The sequence below is a fragment of the Portunus trituberculatus genome, chromosome 16, assembly GCF_017591435.1.
Source record: "Portunus trituberculatus isolate SZX2019 chromosome 16, ASM1759143v1, whole genome shotgun sequence".
Taxonomy (NCBI): domain Eukaryota; kingdom Metazoa; phylum Arthropoda; class Malacostraca; order Decapoda; family Portunidae; genus Portunus; species Portunus trituberculatus.
In genome coordinates, this window is record NC_059270.1 from 5980138 (window position 1) to 5997023 (window position 16886).

The following is a 16886-nucleotide window of genomic DNA, read 5'->3' on the forward strand; positions in this document are numbered from 1 at the left end:
ATTATCTTCGAAAATGTTGCTTTATTGCCTTTTATAATTACTTGAAGACAACAATAAAAAAAAAATATATGTTTGTTAAAAGTAAAAGATAATGTAAAGATAATAGCATAGTGTACGTCAGTGAATCTTTGAAAGCAGCAATAACTATATGAGTAAAATTGTGATATAATGATCACAAAGTTATCGCATTAATAGGTCACAATGTTCATTGCTCATTACCCCTTCCTTGTTGTTGGCGGTGCATTCACCCGCATGGATCTGCAATGGTGTTTGTTCGGTTCGATTCTAACGGACAAACTGTACATACACCAGCTGCATATGTAGGTAAGTGTTGCTTCTATCTTCTGTTAATATTATGTTAGTGATTCACGGAAACGTTCAGACTGTAGCCATGGAGGTGGTGCAATGTCTCAGGAACACACCCATGATCCATCCAGCGCTACTGTCTCTACATGTGTGTGTGTGTGTGTGTGTTCCTTTCATTGACACACTCTTCACATATAAGTTATTAAATTAACCCTTAAGTTAAGAGAGAGAGAGAGAGAGAGAGAGAGAGAGAGAGAGAGAGAGAGAGAGAGAGAGAGAGAGAAACAATGTATAGATCTCCCTTGGTAGATGCAACAGCCATCTCTGGTTAGACAATTGAAGGGAGAAAAAAGGCATACTGTTACTACGGGTTTCGCACGTCCAGTCAGGGAAATGAAGATTTTATTTATTGCGCCACGAGGTGATTGCGCGACTAATAGACTATAGAATAATCAAGGTTTAAAGGGAGACAAGTGACTGCATGATTGTTAGGAAGTGTAGAGTGTAATATAGAGGCAGCGAGAGAGAAATTATCAGGACATCCTAATCTCGAACCATCTCAAAACCTCTGCTCAAACTCATGAACTGATGTTGGTGTGTAGGTCCCGTTAATAATTAGTAAAGATTTTGAAATAGCTTTAAAATTGTGTCATTAATTATCTGTTTAAATTCAATAATTGTTCCATAAAAGTATGTACTACCTGGATCACGGTAGAAGACTGTAAAGACACCGACAACCGATGAAAGACAAAGCTACTGGCCGATAGTTTTAAATTTAATTAATTATTTATTTTCTAAGCAGGTGGAATAAAGACACATTCACTGAGATCCGATGGGTATATATATATATTTTTTTTCTTGTGTGTGTGTGTGGTTCTTGGCTACAGCCCTAACATGTGTAAATAACGTACTGCACAGATGTCTTTTAATTCTCAAGCTGGCAGTTATTTGTATCTAACTTATTGGATATTTTGGGAATAATTCAACATGTATGCATGAATATAAACGCGGACACCAGAAATGAAAGGCCCGAAGGCTCCCTCAGAATGCAAGGGGAGACTCTCATAATAGACCTGAGTGAGGAGTAATGGGAGAGCGAGTGCTTATAATGTTGCAAAGAGTAGTGTAAGACAAACAAATGGAAGGCCTTTTCTTGTAGGTAAATTGTTATTAAATTGCATGTGATTTTTCCGATCGCTGCATCTAAGTATATTAAGAAATATTTATTGATTATGCAACACCAAAATATATTTTCCTAGTCCTAGCCCTGTTCCATTCCTGTTAATACAGACGTGTTTGTGAGATTACCATAACCTTTTCATTCACGTTTCTGGTGTGATATCTAAATGGGAATCCTGAAGTTTGGAAGGTAAATGACACAATTAGATTTAATCTATTGGGAGGCTGTTAATTACACAAAAATTATTGTAAGTTTAGTACACACACACACACACACACACACTGCGCTGCAGAAAATTCATCCATAAGAATTCAGTCCATTTCTTCCATTCTTTCCAAAGAATATGTATGAAGTTACTCATATATTTAACTGCCAGCAAGATATTGGATACTATGAATATGTAGTACACATATAAGGATGTACATATACAAATGCAAGCGCGCACACACGCACGCACGCACGCACACACACACTGCAAATGTTGAACATCAGATACATTAAGAGATGGACAGGGATGGATGTTGGTGATGGAAAAGGATGTTCATTGACTCTACCAGCTACCTGATAATTGAATAGTCTCTCCATCTTAAAACTTCAGCCAGTGTGGAGGAGGTAGGAAGCCTTTTCACTGTTGGAGACTTGTTGACATAAGCAGCAAAGATACCACTCAGTGTAGTACTTCCTGAGATGATGAGAGCTGGACCTGTGTCACTTGAGAGCAATGACTTAGAGAAATGACTAGTGTTGGGCATTGGTTCATAGGAAGGATATGTATGACCTAGTGAAGGTGCTGTAACATAATAGATTTGAATGCTTGGTCTTCTTTACAGTGATGAAGTTGTTTCCATCACAAGATGAAAAGCAATCCCATGCAGTTTTTGATTCAACAAATTTTGCTCTTACTTTAATCTCCATGTAATATCATGTTTTCATAGTGCACACTATATCCATGAAGTAAAGTATTGTGTTAATATATTTCTCACTAGAACATTTTTGCCACATATTGGGAGTGCTGTTTGTGCTGGATCAAAATGTAACAAAAATCCGCTCAATTAGCAACTTCCCACAATAAAATTTTTTCCCATGCTTAGGGAATGAAATGTAGGTCTCAGTAGACATTTAAAATCATGATAATATTAAAAACTCTTCAATATTATCACATGCAGAGCAGAACTTGTTGTATATTTCTTGCAACTTACAATACGGCTTTGAAAGTTATACTATATTCAGCATTTTTGGTGAATACTGCATATGATAATGTTTTGTAAACAGTAGAACAAAAACATGAAATGAACAATTTAAACAATAAAATATATTAGAGGAATGGTGGGAAACTGAGCAATGGCATATGGGCCACTCATACAACTACATTCACACATACAGAGCAAAGAGGAGTTAAGGGCAATACTGTGTGGTAAGAAGGCCAAAACAAAAGTGAATAATGGTGGTGAGCTGCCACTGACTCTTCATTAGGTGAGAATGGCCATGCTACAGGGAGAAGAGTGCTCTGATTGCTTGGTTTCCTCCCTGCACTTTCAAGCGGCCATTCAAACAAGGACACTGCCTAGGTAAAATGTTTATTATAAAGGCTACTTAGTTTGTATAGGTAGCCCTTCATATGCAGAATATTGCTCAGCAGTGTGCTGAGCCTGCACTGTGACTAGCTGGACTTCTCTCCTTTAATGGATCTTTTTTTACCTCCAGTTTTTGAAAGATCACATGCACTTCCATGTAGAAGTTACAGCTTTAATAAAATGCTATATACAGTTATCTGGTGCAAGCAGTACATCTAACATGGGGTGCTTCATTTAGTCATACACAATTACTCAAATCTCTGATAAATCATGGTACACTTCAAAGTCCTTGACACTTGGCACTGTCTTCAAGGCCCTTCTTAAATTTTAACTGTGGAGCTTTAAGGAAATAAACTGCCTTAAATAGTGGCCTGGTGGCTTATGACACAACCAAAATCAGTCCAAAAGGCTAATATTACTGTAACTTTTTGGTTCTGGGTCGAATTTGCAGTTTTTGTTTCCTCTGTTGATACATGTGGCTCATCATCTTGTACATGGCTGTCAGAAAAAAAAAAATATCATGGTTATATATAATTGTCTTGTGTAGTGGAAATGATCATCTGCTAACTAAAGCTTCCTATCGTATTTGTTCAGGAAGAAAATGTTTATCATTATATCTTTTTTATTCTTTGAAAGTAATGTGCATGACAATAGTGGTGTTACAATTTGAGAGAAAAACAAAACAAAACAATTAAAACTCAGCTAACACAAAAATGACTCACCAATATTGAACTCACCTGGGAAAAAGAACATGAGGATATAGATGCGGAGAATGTTAGGGAAGTAGAATCCAAAGTTGAGTGAATTCGGCAGTGAGACTGAGAACTTGCCTGTTTCTTCAAAGTATGGGATGCTTCTGTTGAGGTAAAGTAAACACAGCCAAGTAATGCATACACCTTTAGTTATCATTAAAGAATCTTGTACAGAAGAGCAAAATACAACTGATGTTTACCTTATGATGATGACTCCCTCCAGGATGAAGCCCAGAGGGTAGAGGGGGATCCAGAGAGTGTAGCGCAGCCAAGTGATGAAGCCGTTGTCCACATCGTACACCCTCAGCATGTAGTATGGGTACCTGCAGGGTGGGGTTTATTAATACTTGTGTGCACGTGCATGCACACACACACACACACACACACACACACACACACACACACACACACACACACACACACACACACACACACACACACACACACACACACACACACACTCACACACACACACACACACGGGTTCGAGTCCTGGCGCGGCGAGGCAAATGGGCAAACCTCTTAATGTGTAGCCCCTGTTCACCTAGCAGTAAATAGGTACGGAATGCAACTCGAGGGGTTGTGGCCTCGCGTTCCCGGTGTGTGGAGTGTGTTGTGGTCTCAGTCCTACCCGAAGATAAGATCGGTTTATGAGCTCTGAGCTCGCTCCGTAATGGGGAAGACTGGCTGGGTGATCAGCAGGCGACCGTGGTGGTGAATTACACACACACACACACACACACACACACACACACACACACACACACACACACACACACACACACACACACACACACAGCCGTCTACCATGACAACCTACTGTTAATTCCATAATGTTTGTGCATTCATTGTTTGTGGGCAGTGAAGAGAAATTCTGTTCTTATAGAGAAATAAAAGTGGTCCAGTATCATAATAATTGTTCTTCTATGTAGTAAATATAAAGTATGATCTGTGAGAATAGGTTGTTTGTAATGAAATCCATAATACTGTATCATATAATGGTACAGTAAAGATATGATAATTCATGTAAGAGAATGATTTATCACTTAAAACACTATGTGTAACTTTTGGCCTCCCAAAAGATTTGTGCCTCACTTACTGTCAATGGTTGCATTAAAAATTTCATAAGGTATTGACAGAAGGAGAACAGGCTGTTAAAAGTTATTTTCTAACATTCTTTATCATGTTATCTGTGATTACTTCATATTTCTGTGCATCTACAAAGTCATCTCTCACAGGCAGTAATGATCTCTTGTTATTCACACATAATTACACCAACATTACACATCAGCAATATTAGTGGGGGTGCTATGGGCCAATATAGTAAGAGATCAACTCGTCTTACTTTCTCTGTCCTAGGTCTTTACCCACTGCTAGAAATACATACATAAAGATGAAAATTTTCCATTGTGTTGTCACGAGAAAGGAGTGTGAAACCCGTGACAAAATCCTCATTGGTGCATTCATGATCCTATCTAGGGCACATATAAAACTCTTATACACTCAAATAATTCATTATGCTGAGAAGTTAAATCTGAAAATAATATCTAGTTAAAGATCCAAATTCATGGAATGCTGAATGACGTTTACCTGACTAATTCAATAATAGACCACACAAGGAAGAGGTAGAAGATGACAGGCTTGGTTTGCATTCTCTCCTCGCCTTCAATCAGGCAGAAAAAGATCACCCCTCTTCCGCCAACCTGAAAAGAATTGTAATAATGTGAAAAGAGAAGATTTCATACCACACCAGTCACAAAATCCCTAAACAGAAATGTCATATTAATGCTCTTGTACTACAGTTACACTTAACAGTTTTTTGTTCACTACTTCAAGGAAAATATTGAGAAGCAGCAACATAAAGAAAACCTGAAAGTGTTACTTCCAAGATGAACAATGTAGCAAAACCATCACTTGTTCAAATGCAGGATATGTGCTGCATCACTACCTGAACATCACAGTGGTGATATGGTGAATTTTAGATGACAGGCTATCCTCCTTCACACAGAATTTTGGTCTAGTATATGAACAAATCCATATGTATATTGGATGATATCCAAAGGAAGGGAAGTTAACTGAGGTAAGGTGCTTGCATGCACACATTTACTCTCACAGAAATCACTTATCTATCTACTATCTATATGCGTATGATCATGCCAGCGATTCCACATGTGCTGGCCCAGACAAAGTACCACACATTTGTAAATACATAATTTACACTCTTAGTCCTGTTGGCTCCCAGAAGCTGAGGCATAGTGGAACAACCCACACACATCCACTGCAAGGACTGACTATACAATAGTTTATCCCTGCCCCTTCATGATGAAACTGTTCCCTACTCCAATACTGGGACCACACCACGGGCAAGGTACCTATTTCTTACAGATTATTCACACTCTAACCATGTCCATATGCCAATGGGCCCCACCAAACATACTCACACCCCTCCCTTGGGTCAACAAGACCACGTCATTTTCACGCACTCATCACTGTCCACTTTCTATTTGCCACTATCGTGCACAATCATACTTGCTTGCTGCACAGTATTTCCTCTCTCATTCACACAGCTCATTCACTTTAGACATAGCCTTTCTCTTAACCTTTCATTACACACATCTAATGTTATTTTTTTTCTTATGTGTAACTATCAGCATCACCTGAAGCATACCTGCAAAAGGGAGGTAAGCACAGGACCTCGAGTGTAGCCCACCATGGGATGTAAGACTTCCAGTAGCTGGGTAATCAAGCAGAGTCGCATCATCCACCCAACTGCTGCATATGTCCCTGCCATTGAGTCTGTGGCATGAACAAATAACATAATAATCAAAATCCAAATTAACAACACACTTTCTTTAATGCCTAAGCTGTTTGCCACCTTTTGTGGTGTGGCTTTGATCATTACACACAAACTCATACACTCACAAGATAGCAGTGTAATTTACAACATGAAATGATTTGGCAAAGTTTCACATGTGTACATCATGCACATACATCCACACATCAACATATGTACCTTGGCCATTCTTGAGGTAACGGGTGCAGGTAACCACTGTGAGGTAGAGGAAGCCCACAAACTGCCACAGGTTGTACAAGAACAGGTACACCTTCTTGAGGCTCTCTCCTGAAACACCACCTGTGCATCAAGAGCAGGAAGAAAGGGAGGATGGCTGGTTAGGGAGTGAAGGGTTATCTACACAAAGTGGAATGCACTAAACTAGGGAGCTGAAGTGAAGCTCTGGCTTTGTTGATATAACTAGTGAGGTTTTGTAGAGATGACAATGACAGTGCATGAGGTGATAAAAAGTCTAATTAACTGCAGTAATTTCTGTGGCATCTACTTCTCATTTTCTCTTCCATCCGCAATTTGTATAATGATGTTGGATGACCCATGAGAGCTGTGTGCTCAGGCAAAAGAATGGTAAAAAAATATATGAAGGGAAAGCATTCACTAACATAAACATGCAGGGAATAACTGTATTCTATTGAGTAAACATAAATTTAACATCAAAGCAGTCTAGAATAAAGCTACTTTGTTTCTACCACTGATATCTCCCCTCCCCCCACACCTTGACCTGGCCACACTCACGCTTCGAGGGCCACCCCAGCTCCTCAGCCTGCATCTTCTCATACAGGCCAGGAAAGTCATCATTGATGTCCCTTGCCTCATCAGAAAGGTCTTCCTCATGTGTCCACTTGTCAAAGTCAATCTGGGAAGAGGATCTCAATGTGAGATTTTTAAGGTAATGTAAGTTGGCTTTTTCTATATTTAAGAACATGCAATATGGGCAACAGATATTTGTGATTATAATTTTACTAGAAATATAGTTAATAGAAAAAAAATAAATAAATAAAAAATAAATGAATAAAAAAATGAAAAATAAAAAATAAAAAAAGTAAATGAATTTCTCAAATACAGGGATTTCTTGATTTATGCAAGAGATATATTCCTGAAGGGATCATTCAATATGAAAATTGCATAAAGCAAACATGATTATCAAACTAAACCCTATACTGTTAGAGGCTCCACTATATATATATATATATATATATATATATATATATATATATATATATATATATATATATATATATATATATAAATGTATATATAAACATATACATATATTCGTGAAGCAAAACCATCTTCCCCATAGGAGTCAATGTAAAATAAATCAATCTGTTCTGGGAAGAGTTGTGTATGAGAGGGCACCCCTCCTGTGATCCCTGCAGCATGTACCCAATGTAAAATGCTTTAGTACACCTCTCAGCTGGAATAAACAAAGGATCATCACTGCTATAGATAGTAACAGTGTCTAACTGACAACAAGACGGCACTCGTTAACTTTCTTGAAAATGTTTATCACACATCACTAGCTGTCCTGAAGGTAAAGTACCTCTGTGCTGCGATCAGCTGTGATGGCAAAATGGTGGCCTAAACAAACATCATGGGAATCTCACAATTCCCAAGATTTTTTTTTTACCTCATGTTAGTCAAAACTGTATAATCTGAACATGCATAAATTGAGAAATACCTGTACTTATTGCAGAAACTACAGTATTATTGGGAACTGAGGATGTCATGGGTGTAAGGTGATTAAGTGCTTACCTTGGGCAACCATGGTACTGAGTGAAGAAGCAATTATGAGGCACAACTCTTTATATCATTAAGTCAGACTAGATACCAATATGAAGAAATAACAAATCAAATACTTCAAACTAGAAAAAAAAAAAAAAAAAAAAACTGAGTAGCTTCAGCACAACTGTTCACAGAAAGCATGTAGCTTTTAAGCAAGAAAAGCTGTAAAAAAATCTGCTTTACCTCTTTAAGCTTACTTTTTTATTGATAATTTTAAATAGAAACTGCATATTTTATTTAGCATTATATCTGATTTGGATAGGATTAGTTTTATCCCAAATTAAGCCTCGTTGCTGTGCAATAATGACATGGATAAACAGACAGACAGACAAAGCACTCTTTATAATATAGATATTCATGTGAAATAGGTTAGATCGTCAGTGAAGCTTTCAAACAGTGAATAAATGATGTGAAGAGAACAATACCTTGAGCCAGGCCGGCTTCTTACTGTCCTCCAGCAATCGCGGCCAAAACTCCACATTGACCTTGTTCAGACTGAATTCCACATTACGCTCCAACACTCTGTATCTGCTGCTCTGGAGACACAAGGAAAGACACACAACATCTTCACATTACTTAGTCCTGGGGCACTGGTAATCCACAGTATCCAAATTGCTTTCTGAAACCTATCTTACAAGTTATTTTTTGGTCTGATTACAAACTGCTTATCGCCAATCCTTCCTCAAAACTTCCTATTATTCTTGTTTATGCATTACCCACAACATTCTATCCTAACATTAGTGAAATCCACCTGGACATTGTTCTTGCTGTTCAACTCATACATTTCTATACTGTTCTTATGGCAATGTTTGCTGTCAACCACTTACCTCTGTGTCAATGGGTCTGAGGAGGTGAAGGGTGAACCCATACTTCTTTTCTCCCTGTGCACCATGACCCACTGCTGAAAAGGACAGCTGCTGGTCCTCCAGTTCCACCTGGGGAGACTGAAGAGACCACAGCTCATTAAGTGTTATTCAAACACAAGATTCTTATTGTATAATATAATATTTCCAAATAACACACTTTTTGCATGATTGCTGTCAGCCACAAATTCAAATCGTCATCTGCTTCTTATATCACACACACATGCACACAACTGCCCACCACACAGTGTCTCCATACTCTGCTGCTGTGGCTTGCAACCATTATCATTGTTCGCAGTCACACAGTAAACTCACTAGTGTCAGCATTCCCACTGCCTTGCGCTACACCTTCACAACTGTATTGTATGAACATAGGGTTTCTTCATGTAGTATACGCAGCTTTCTTTACTGAAACAAGGGTTTGAAGGTTCAGGGTGTTCTTAAAAGCTGGGAACTGATTTTCTATGTATTTTCTTCATCCATGGACATACTAGTTACCTATCCCCTGAGGACAATTGCCCCACCTTTTGCTTGGGTTATGTTAAGTTTGGCTAAGTAATTGCAGGAGTTATCCATATTGTTAGGTTAGGTTTGGGAGCCCATAGTTTCATCATACTTGGCCTTGTGTCTCGAAATTTTCTCAAATCAATGTCTTCCCGTAGATTTTACTTGAAGTACAAATTTCACTAATTTTGTTTATTCTCCACCAAAAACTACTTTCCCACCAGTTCCTAAGTTTGTTTGGATTGCGGAGGGCCGACAAAAATACCTCAGGTGATGTTATTGGTAATATACACACTGTGAGCCTCACCTGTACATTCCTGAGTTCAATCCTGAGGGTGATGGTAGCGTCTGTCTGGGCCCAGTACACGAAAGGACTCAGGGTGCCCTCCTCATCCATGCTGGGGACGGTGCTCTCTTAAAGCCGCTGAATAACGCGAAGGCTGCCTATGGTGGATCTTGATGCTAATTCACTGGAAGGCAGGAGGTCACCCCCTGTTCTGTTGCTGTAGAGGACACCCTCCCTTCGTTTGACAGCCAATCGTCTGACAATAGCTATGAAAGGAGCGGTGTTTGTTTACCAATTATTGTTCCTGAGGACAATCTTCTCTTAGTCAATCCGTTCCAATATCAAATCGCAGGCACGTTTCCGATTATTGTAATTAGATCGTTACTATTAGTGCTAGTGTTTGGTACAAAGTCGTCTTCATGATGTAATCATGATAAAAGAGTGTGAGTTGAAGATAAAACTGTCCCTGGGTTGAGTAGGTCATTGTCTGGCCAGCCTCTCTGAGTGTTGCCACATCTTGAAAATCTTCTGGAAATCCTGATGTAGTGCTAGAATTTAAGATTTTTTTTTCTGGTCTCGTTTACTGAAGGTTTACAGTGTCAAACAATGAATTAGATTGGGTTGAGTACAATTATAGTCAATATAGTGCGAAGTATGTATGTGGACACAAGAGATGCAGACCCAGACATAGAAGCATTTTGGGTGAGGAATGAGAGGAGAGACAAAGATTCCTCCTCCTTTGTTGTAATTATTTATTAATTCAACAATAAATGTATCAATCAATCAATCAGATGCATCTTATCATTAAACCTTTTTAGCTCGTATATAGAGGAGTTGGCTGCTAGAATGAGAAGAATGAATGTGGGAGCGAGTGGGAAACGATGTGTGTGATTTCTTTTATTCAAATAATGTAGTGCTTATAAGAGAATCGGCAGATGAGCTTCAGAGTCTGTTTGATATTGTACGTAGATGGGTATGCAAGGGAGTTTGGTGTGAGATTTAACTGTGAGAAAAGCAAGGTAATGGTTATGAATAGACCAGAGGATGAGAGAAATTCAGTGTGGAGACTCGCAGAAAATGAGTTGCAACAAATTGATGAATACAATTATCCAGAGATGTAGATGAGTCGAAGTGGCTGTGAGAAGGTGAAGAATGAAAAGATGAGCTTGGTGAACCAGCGGTTTGGTCAACTAGAAAGTGCAACAAGGATAATATAGCGATATGTACGATGTGCTGTAGGAAATGTAGAAGAACGTGGTTGTTCCGAGAATATACATACGTATGTCATAAAATTATATGTGATCACGTGGAATGAAAATTAAATAGAAAAGTTAAAAGTATGACAAAATAGAGTAGCAAGAATAGCACTTAAGCACCAAAGGTATTCAGCGATAGAGGCTTTAATATAAGGAGAGACATGGGATGGAGTACTTTTAGAGGGAGACACGTAAAGGTAACCCTGAGATAAAAGGCTAGATTAGAGCTAATGGATGATGTAAGAATAGTGAGAAAAGATGTTTCTATATAATGTTATAAGTTATAGCAGGTGGAGGAAAAATTAAGTGTGTCATGATGGTATTGTAGGACAACTCTAGACCACGTGCGAAATTTCCCGAACTGCAGTGTGTAATTCACCTCGGTCGTCTGCTGGTCACCCAGCCAGTCTTCCCCATTACGGAGAGAGCTCAGAGCTCATACGCCGATCTTCGGGTAGGACTGAGACCACATCAACACACAACACACACCGGGAAAGCGAGGCCACAATCCCTCGAGTTACATCCCGTACCTATTTACTGCTAGGTGAACAGGGGCCACACATTAAGAGGCTTGCCCATTTGCCTCGCCGCTTACCGGGACTTGAACCCGGCCCTCTCGATTGTGAGTCGAGCATGCTAACCACTACACTACGTGGTGTGTAGCAAGAATAGCACTTAAGCACCAAAGGTATTCAGCGGTAGAGGCTTTAAGGAGAGACATGGGATATAATCAGAAGTGTGTGTGTGTGTGTGTGTGTGTGTGTGTGTGTGTATGTTTCACTGTTTGATCTGCTGCAGTCTCTGACGAAACAGCCAGACGTTACCCTACGGAACGAGCTCAGAGCTCATTATTTCCGATCTTCGGATAGGCCTGAGACCAGGCACACACCACACACCGGGACAACAAGGTCACAAGTCCTCGATTTACATCCCGTACCTACTCACTACTAGGTGAACAGGGGCTACACGTGAAAGGAGACACACCCAAATATCTCCATCCGGCCGGGGAATCGAACCCCGGTCCTCTGGCTTGTGAAGCCAGCGCTCTAACCACTGAGCTACCGGGCGTGTGTGTGTGTGTGTGTAATTCACCATGGTCGTCTACTGGTCACCCAGCCAACCTTCTCCATTACTGAGCAAGCTTAGAGCTCATAGACCAATCTTCAGATAGGACTGAGACCACGCCACACTCCACACACCGGGAAAACGAGGCCACAACCCCTTGAGTTACATCCCGTACCTACTTGCTGCTAGGTGAACAGAGGCTACACATTAAGAGGCTTGCCCATTTGCCTTGCCTCTCCCTGAACTCGAACCCGAGCCTTCTCTGTTGTGAGCCGCGTGTGCTTACCACTATACTACGCTGTGTGTGTGTATTTACCTAGTTGTATTTACCTAGTTGTAGTTTTACAGGGCCTGGGCTTTATGCTCGTGTGGCCCCGTCTCCATATCTACACTTATCCAATCTTACTTTAAAAGTGTGCACACTCTTTGCAGACACTACTTCTGAGTGTGTGTGTGTGTGTGTGTGTGTGTGTGTGTGTGTGTGTGTGTGTGTGTGTGTGTGCGTGTGCGTGCGTTTTTTAACGCATTTCAAGAGAGAGAGAGAGAGAGAGAGAGAGAGAGAGAGAGAGAGAGAGAGAGAGAGAGAGAGAGAGAGAGAGAGAGAGAGAGAGAGAGAGAGAGAGAGAGAGAGAGAGAGAGAGAGAGAGAGAGAGAGAGAGAGAGAGAGAGAGAGAGAGAGAGAGAGAGAGAGAGAGAGAGAGAGAGAGAGAGAGAGAGAGAGAGAGAGAGAGAGAGAGAGAGAGAGAGAGAGAGAGAGAGAGAGAGAGAGAGAGAGAGAGAGAGAGAGAGAGAGAGAGAGATCAGGCGTACACATGATAATGCCCTGTACAAAACATGCCTGCCTTTACATTAATAGTAAAAGTAATACCAGTAGTAGTAGTAGTAGTAGTAGTAGTAGTAGTAGTAGTAGTAGTAGTAGTAGTAGTAGTGGTAGTAATATAAGGGGAAGAGGTAATAATAGTAAGAGCAGCAACATAAACAGTTGCATATGAGGAAGAATGCAAGAAAATACAAAAGCTAATTTCAACGAATATTTCCTTCCCTCCCTCCGACCCAGGCAGCGAGAAAGTCTACGGTGAGAGCGTGCCATGTTACACTAACTCTGCGGACAAATCCCAGTTTTCAGAGTTGTTTTCATTATTATCATTATTATTGTTATTATTATTATTATTATTATTATTATTATTATTATTATTATTATTATTATTATTATTATTAGTAGTAGTAGTAGTAGTAGTAGTAGTAGTAGTAGTAAAAGTAGTAGTAGTAGTAGTAGTAGTAGTAGTAGTAGTAGTAGTAGTAGTAGTAGTAGTAGTAGTAGTAGTAGTAGTAGTAGTAGTAGTAGTAGTAGTAGTAGTAGTATAATAATAATAATAATAATAATAATAATAATAATAATAATAATTGTATTAATATCTTTATTGTTACTATTATTTTATAATTATTATTATTATTATTATTATTATTATTGTTATTATTGATATTTCTACCATCATTATTGTTATTATTGTTATTAATATTATTGTTGTTATTATTATTATTACTATTATTATTATTATTATTATTATTATTATTATTATTATTATTATTATTATTATTATTATTATTATTATTATTATTATTATTATTATTATTATTATTATTATTATTATTACTACTACTACTACTACTACTACTACTACTACTACTACTACTACTACTAGTACTACTACTACTGCTTTTTCTTCTTCTTCTTCTTCTTCTTCTTCTTCTTCTTCTTCTTCTTCTTCTTCTTCTTCTTCTTCTTCTTCTTCTTCTTCTTCTTCTTCTTCTTCTTCTTCTACTACTACTACTACTACTACTACTACTACTACTACTACTGCTACCATTACTACTACTACAGTGCCGGGGACATTAGTATTAAGTTATTAATTATTAAGGTTATGAATGTAACTACGACGCACATGTGGGCATATCACAGACATACAGACGTACAGACATAAATGGTATCGAGACTGTCTGTCTGAGAGAGAGATATGGTAACCAGCTGGAAGTTAAAAGCACTAAATCTAATCGCTATGTAATCAGAAGTTTTAAATCAAATTTTTCACTTCCGTTTGCAGAAGATGAACAGAGCTGTTCGGAAAAGTGTCTTTCAGTAAAGTAATCTCATTAGTAATGTTAATCAAACAATTTTTTATTATGTCCGTGCCAGTCCTATTGTGACGACTGCCAATAATTTTGGGAGTGGGAGCAAACAACGTCAGCCAAGAGGCTCGACTGTGAGAACAGGCTAGAACATTCGTTCTCATGTAGTCTGGCTCCTCCTCTACTCCGAGTAGCAGCACCTACCCTTTGTCTATGCTCGATAATCCACGTTAGTGTGTATTTTTTTTATAGGATATTTTGTGAAAATATGAAATTATGTGAAATTATTAGTTGGCGGCGGTGTTGGGTAAAGTGAAGGGAAGGGACTGTCACCAACCACGGTACGTCCTCCTCCCACCCAAAACGGTGTAACGCGGCCCCCAAAGACAAGGTTAAATGGGTTTGCTTGCGGAAGTGGCACCATTTGGTACCTTTCTCCCCATACGCAGTACATTGCGGCCCCAAAGACAAGTTAAGTTATTTTTCTTATGGAAGTACGAAGTGATTGAGTCGCACGTGGCGCCGCGCGGGTGGAAAGTTAAAAGTACATTAACTTTGTGTAAAGTAATTATTTTTTCTTGCATTTATTTTGTGGTGAGTGTGTATCTCTTTTCCGGTAAACTGGACTGTAAGTCGGAAAAAAGAAAAGAAAAAAAAAAAAAAAAAAAAAAGAAAACGTGATTGTGGGGAGGGAATTTCACTTGTTATTATTCACACACACACACACACACACACACACACACACACACACACACACACACACACACACACATAAATAAATAAATAAATAAATAAATAAATAAATAAATAAACAAATAACTAAAAGAATGAGAAGGAAAAGGAGAAGTGGTGTCATGTACCCGAATGAATTAACCAGAACTCAGAAGGGAAGTAGGATAGAAGTAAAAGGAAAAGGAAAAGAAGGAACGAAGCAAAATACATTCAAATTTATTGACAAACACTAAATAAAAAAAAAGAAAAAAAAAGAGTAAGAAGAAATAGAAGAAAAAGGAGAAATCATAAATTTGGAACAAAGAAACAAGAAGAAAAAGGAAAAGAAGCCTCATGCATTCGAATTTATTGATCAGTACTTTTTTATTTTTTTTTATTTATTTATACCATGTAGGCTTTTTCACGGGAATTTCTGGGCTAAAGAGGATACTTTTTGGGTACCTCCTATCTCGAAGCCCACCCGGTAGGAAACCGTTGCCCCGAGTGAGGAAGCCTAAATAGAAGAAGAAAAAGAAGCGTCATACATTCGAAGAAGGAGAAGGAGTAGGACAAAGAAAAGAAGGAAAAGAAGAAGTAGTATCATGCATTTGAATTTATTAACCAGAACTTAGAAAAAGAAGAAGTAGGGGAAGGATTGGAAGGAAAAGGAGAGGAGAAGAAAAGAAGCATAATACATTGAAATTTACTGATAAGCACTAAGAAGAAGAAGAAAGAGTAGGAAGAAGTAGAAGAAGGAGAAAAAGAAAGAAAAGAAGAAGAAGCGTTATGCATTGGAATTTAATAACCGGTACTCAGAATAATGGGAAGGCGTAGGAAGAAAGAGAATAAGAATGATGATAATAAGAAAAGTAATACATTCTAATTTACTGACTAGCAATCAGAATAGGGAAGGAAATGAGAAGAAAAAGAAGAAGAAGAAGAAGAAGAAGAAGAAGAAGAAGAAGAAGAAGAAGAAGAAGAAGTGTCATATGTTCGAATTTATTAACAAACTCTCAGAAGAAGGAGAAAGTGTAGCAAAAAGAAAAGGAAAAGGAGAAGTAAAAGGAAAACAAGTGTCAAACATTCGAATTTATTGATCAGTACTTAAGAGAAAGAGAAGGCGTAAGAAGGAAAAGAAGAAGATAGGTAGTATCATACGTTCAAATTTATTAACCAGAAGTAAAAGGAGAAAGAGGAAGAAGAGGAGGAGGAGGAGGAGGAGAAGAAGAAGAAGAAGAAGAAGAAGAAGAAGAAGAAGAAGAAGAAGAAGAAGAAGAAGAAGAAGAAGAAGAAGAGGAGGAGGAGGAGGAGGTGAGAAGAAGAAGAAGAAGAAGAAGAAGAAGAAGAAGAAGAAGAAGAAGAAGAAGAAGAAGAAGAAGAGGAGGAGGAGGAGGAGGAGGAGGAGGAGAGAGAGAGAGAGAGAGAGAGAGAGAGAGAGAGAGAGAGAGAGAGAGAGAGCAGTGGGGCTTAGATGGAGGACATAGGAAGAGGTTATACAAGGAAAGATCGAGTGAGGGATGGGAAGGTGGATATGGAGTGAGGTTAAGGGAGGAGGTGTGACTATTGAAATGACTGAAATCCCCGACTTATCTAACATTTAACGTAAACTTCGGATCACTATTCTTT

The 16886-nt window shown here is 38.7% G+C and overlaps 1 protein-coding gene across 3 annotated transcripts; it reads right to left on the bottom strand.

Annotated features, from left to right (window-relative positions):
- Window positions 1–1693: 1693 nt before the first annotated feature.
- Window positions 1694–10575, bottom strand: LOC123504654 (very-long-chain (3R)-3-hydroxyacyl-CoA dehydratase-like). 3 transcript variants are annotated; one of them, XM_045255389.1, is made up of 11 exons: window positions 10123–10575; window positions 9627–9719; window positions 9276–9392; window positions 8874–8984; window positions 7399–7519; window positions 6826–6945; window positions 6481–6608; window positions 5403–5515; window positions 4013–4135; window positions 3798–3916; window positions 1694–3558 (listed from the first exon to the last, which is right to left on the bottom strand). In XM_045255389.1, the coding sequence occupies exons 2-11, from the start codon at window positions 9636–9638 to the stop codon at window positions 3476–3478; spliced, it is 1047 nt and encodes a 348-aa protein (XP_045111324.1). In that variant the 5' UTR covers window positions 9639–9719; window positions 10123–10575; the 3' UTR covers window positions 1694–3475. The 3 variants fall into 3 exon arrangements, with proteins under 3 accessions (XP_045111324.1, XP_045111323.1, XP_045111322.1); XM_045255388.1 differs by lacking the exon at window positions 9627–9719 and having other exon boundaries at window positions 6826–6933; window positions 10123–10573; XM_045255387.1 differs by lacking the exon at window positions 9627–9719 and having other exon boundaries at window positions 10123–10573.
- Between the last annotated feature and the right edge of the window lie 6311 nt (window positions 10576–16886).

Coding starts and splice junctions, on each gene's coding strand:
- LOC123504654 (XM_045255387.1), bottom strand. CDS start 10,212: ATGGATGAGGAGGGCACCCTGAGTCCTTTCGTGTACTGGGCCCAGACA. Junction 9,393..10,122: donor TTGAACTCAGGAATGTACAG/GTGAGGCTCACA, acceptor TGGTCTCTTCAG/TCTCCCCAGGTGGAACTGGA. Junction 3,559..3,797: donor CCTCATGTTCTTTTTCCCAG/GTGAGTTCAATA, acceptor TTTTTCTGACAG/CCATGTACAAGATGATGAGC.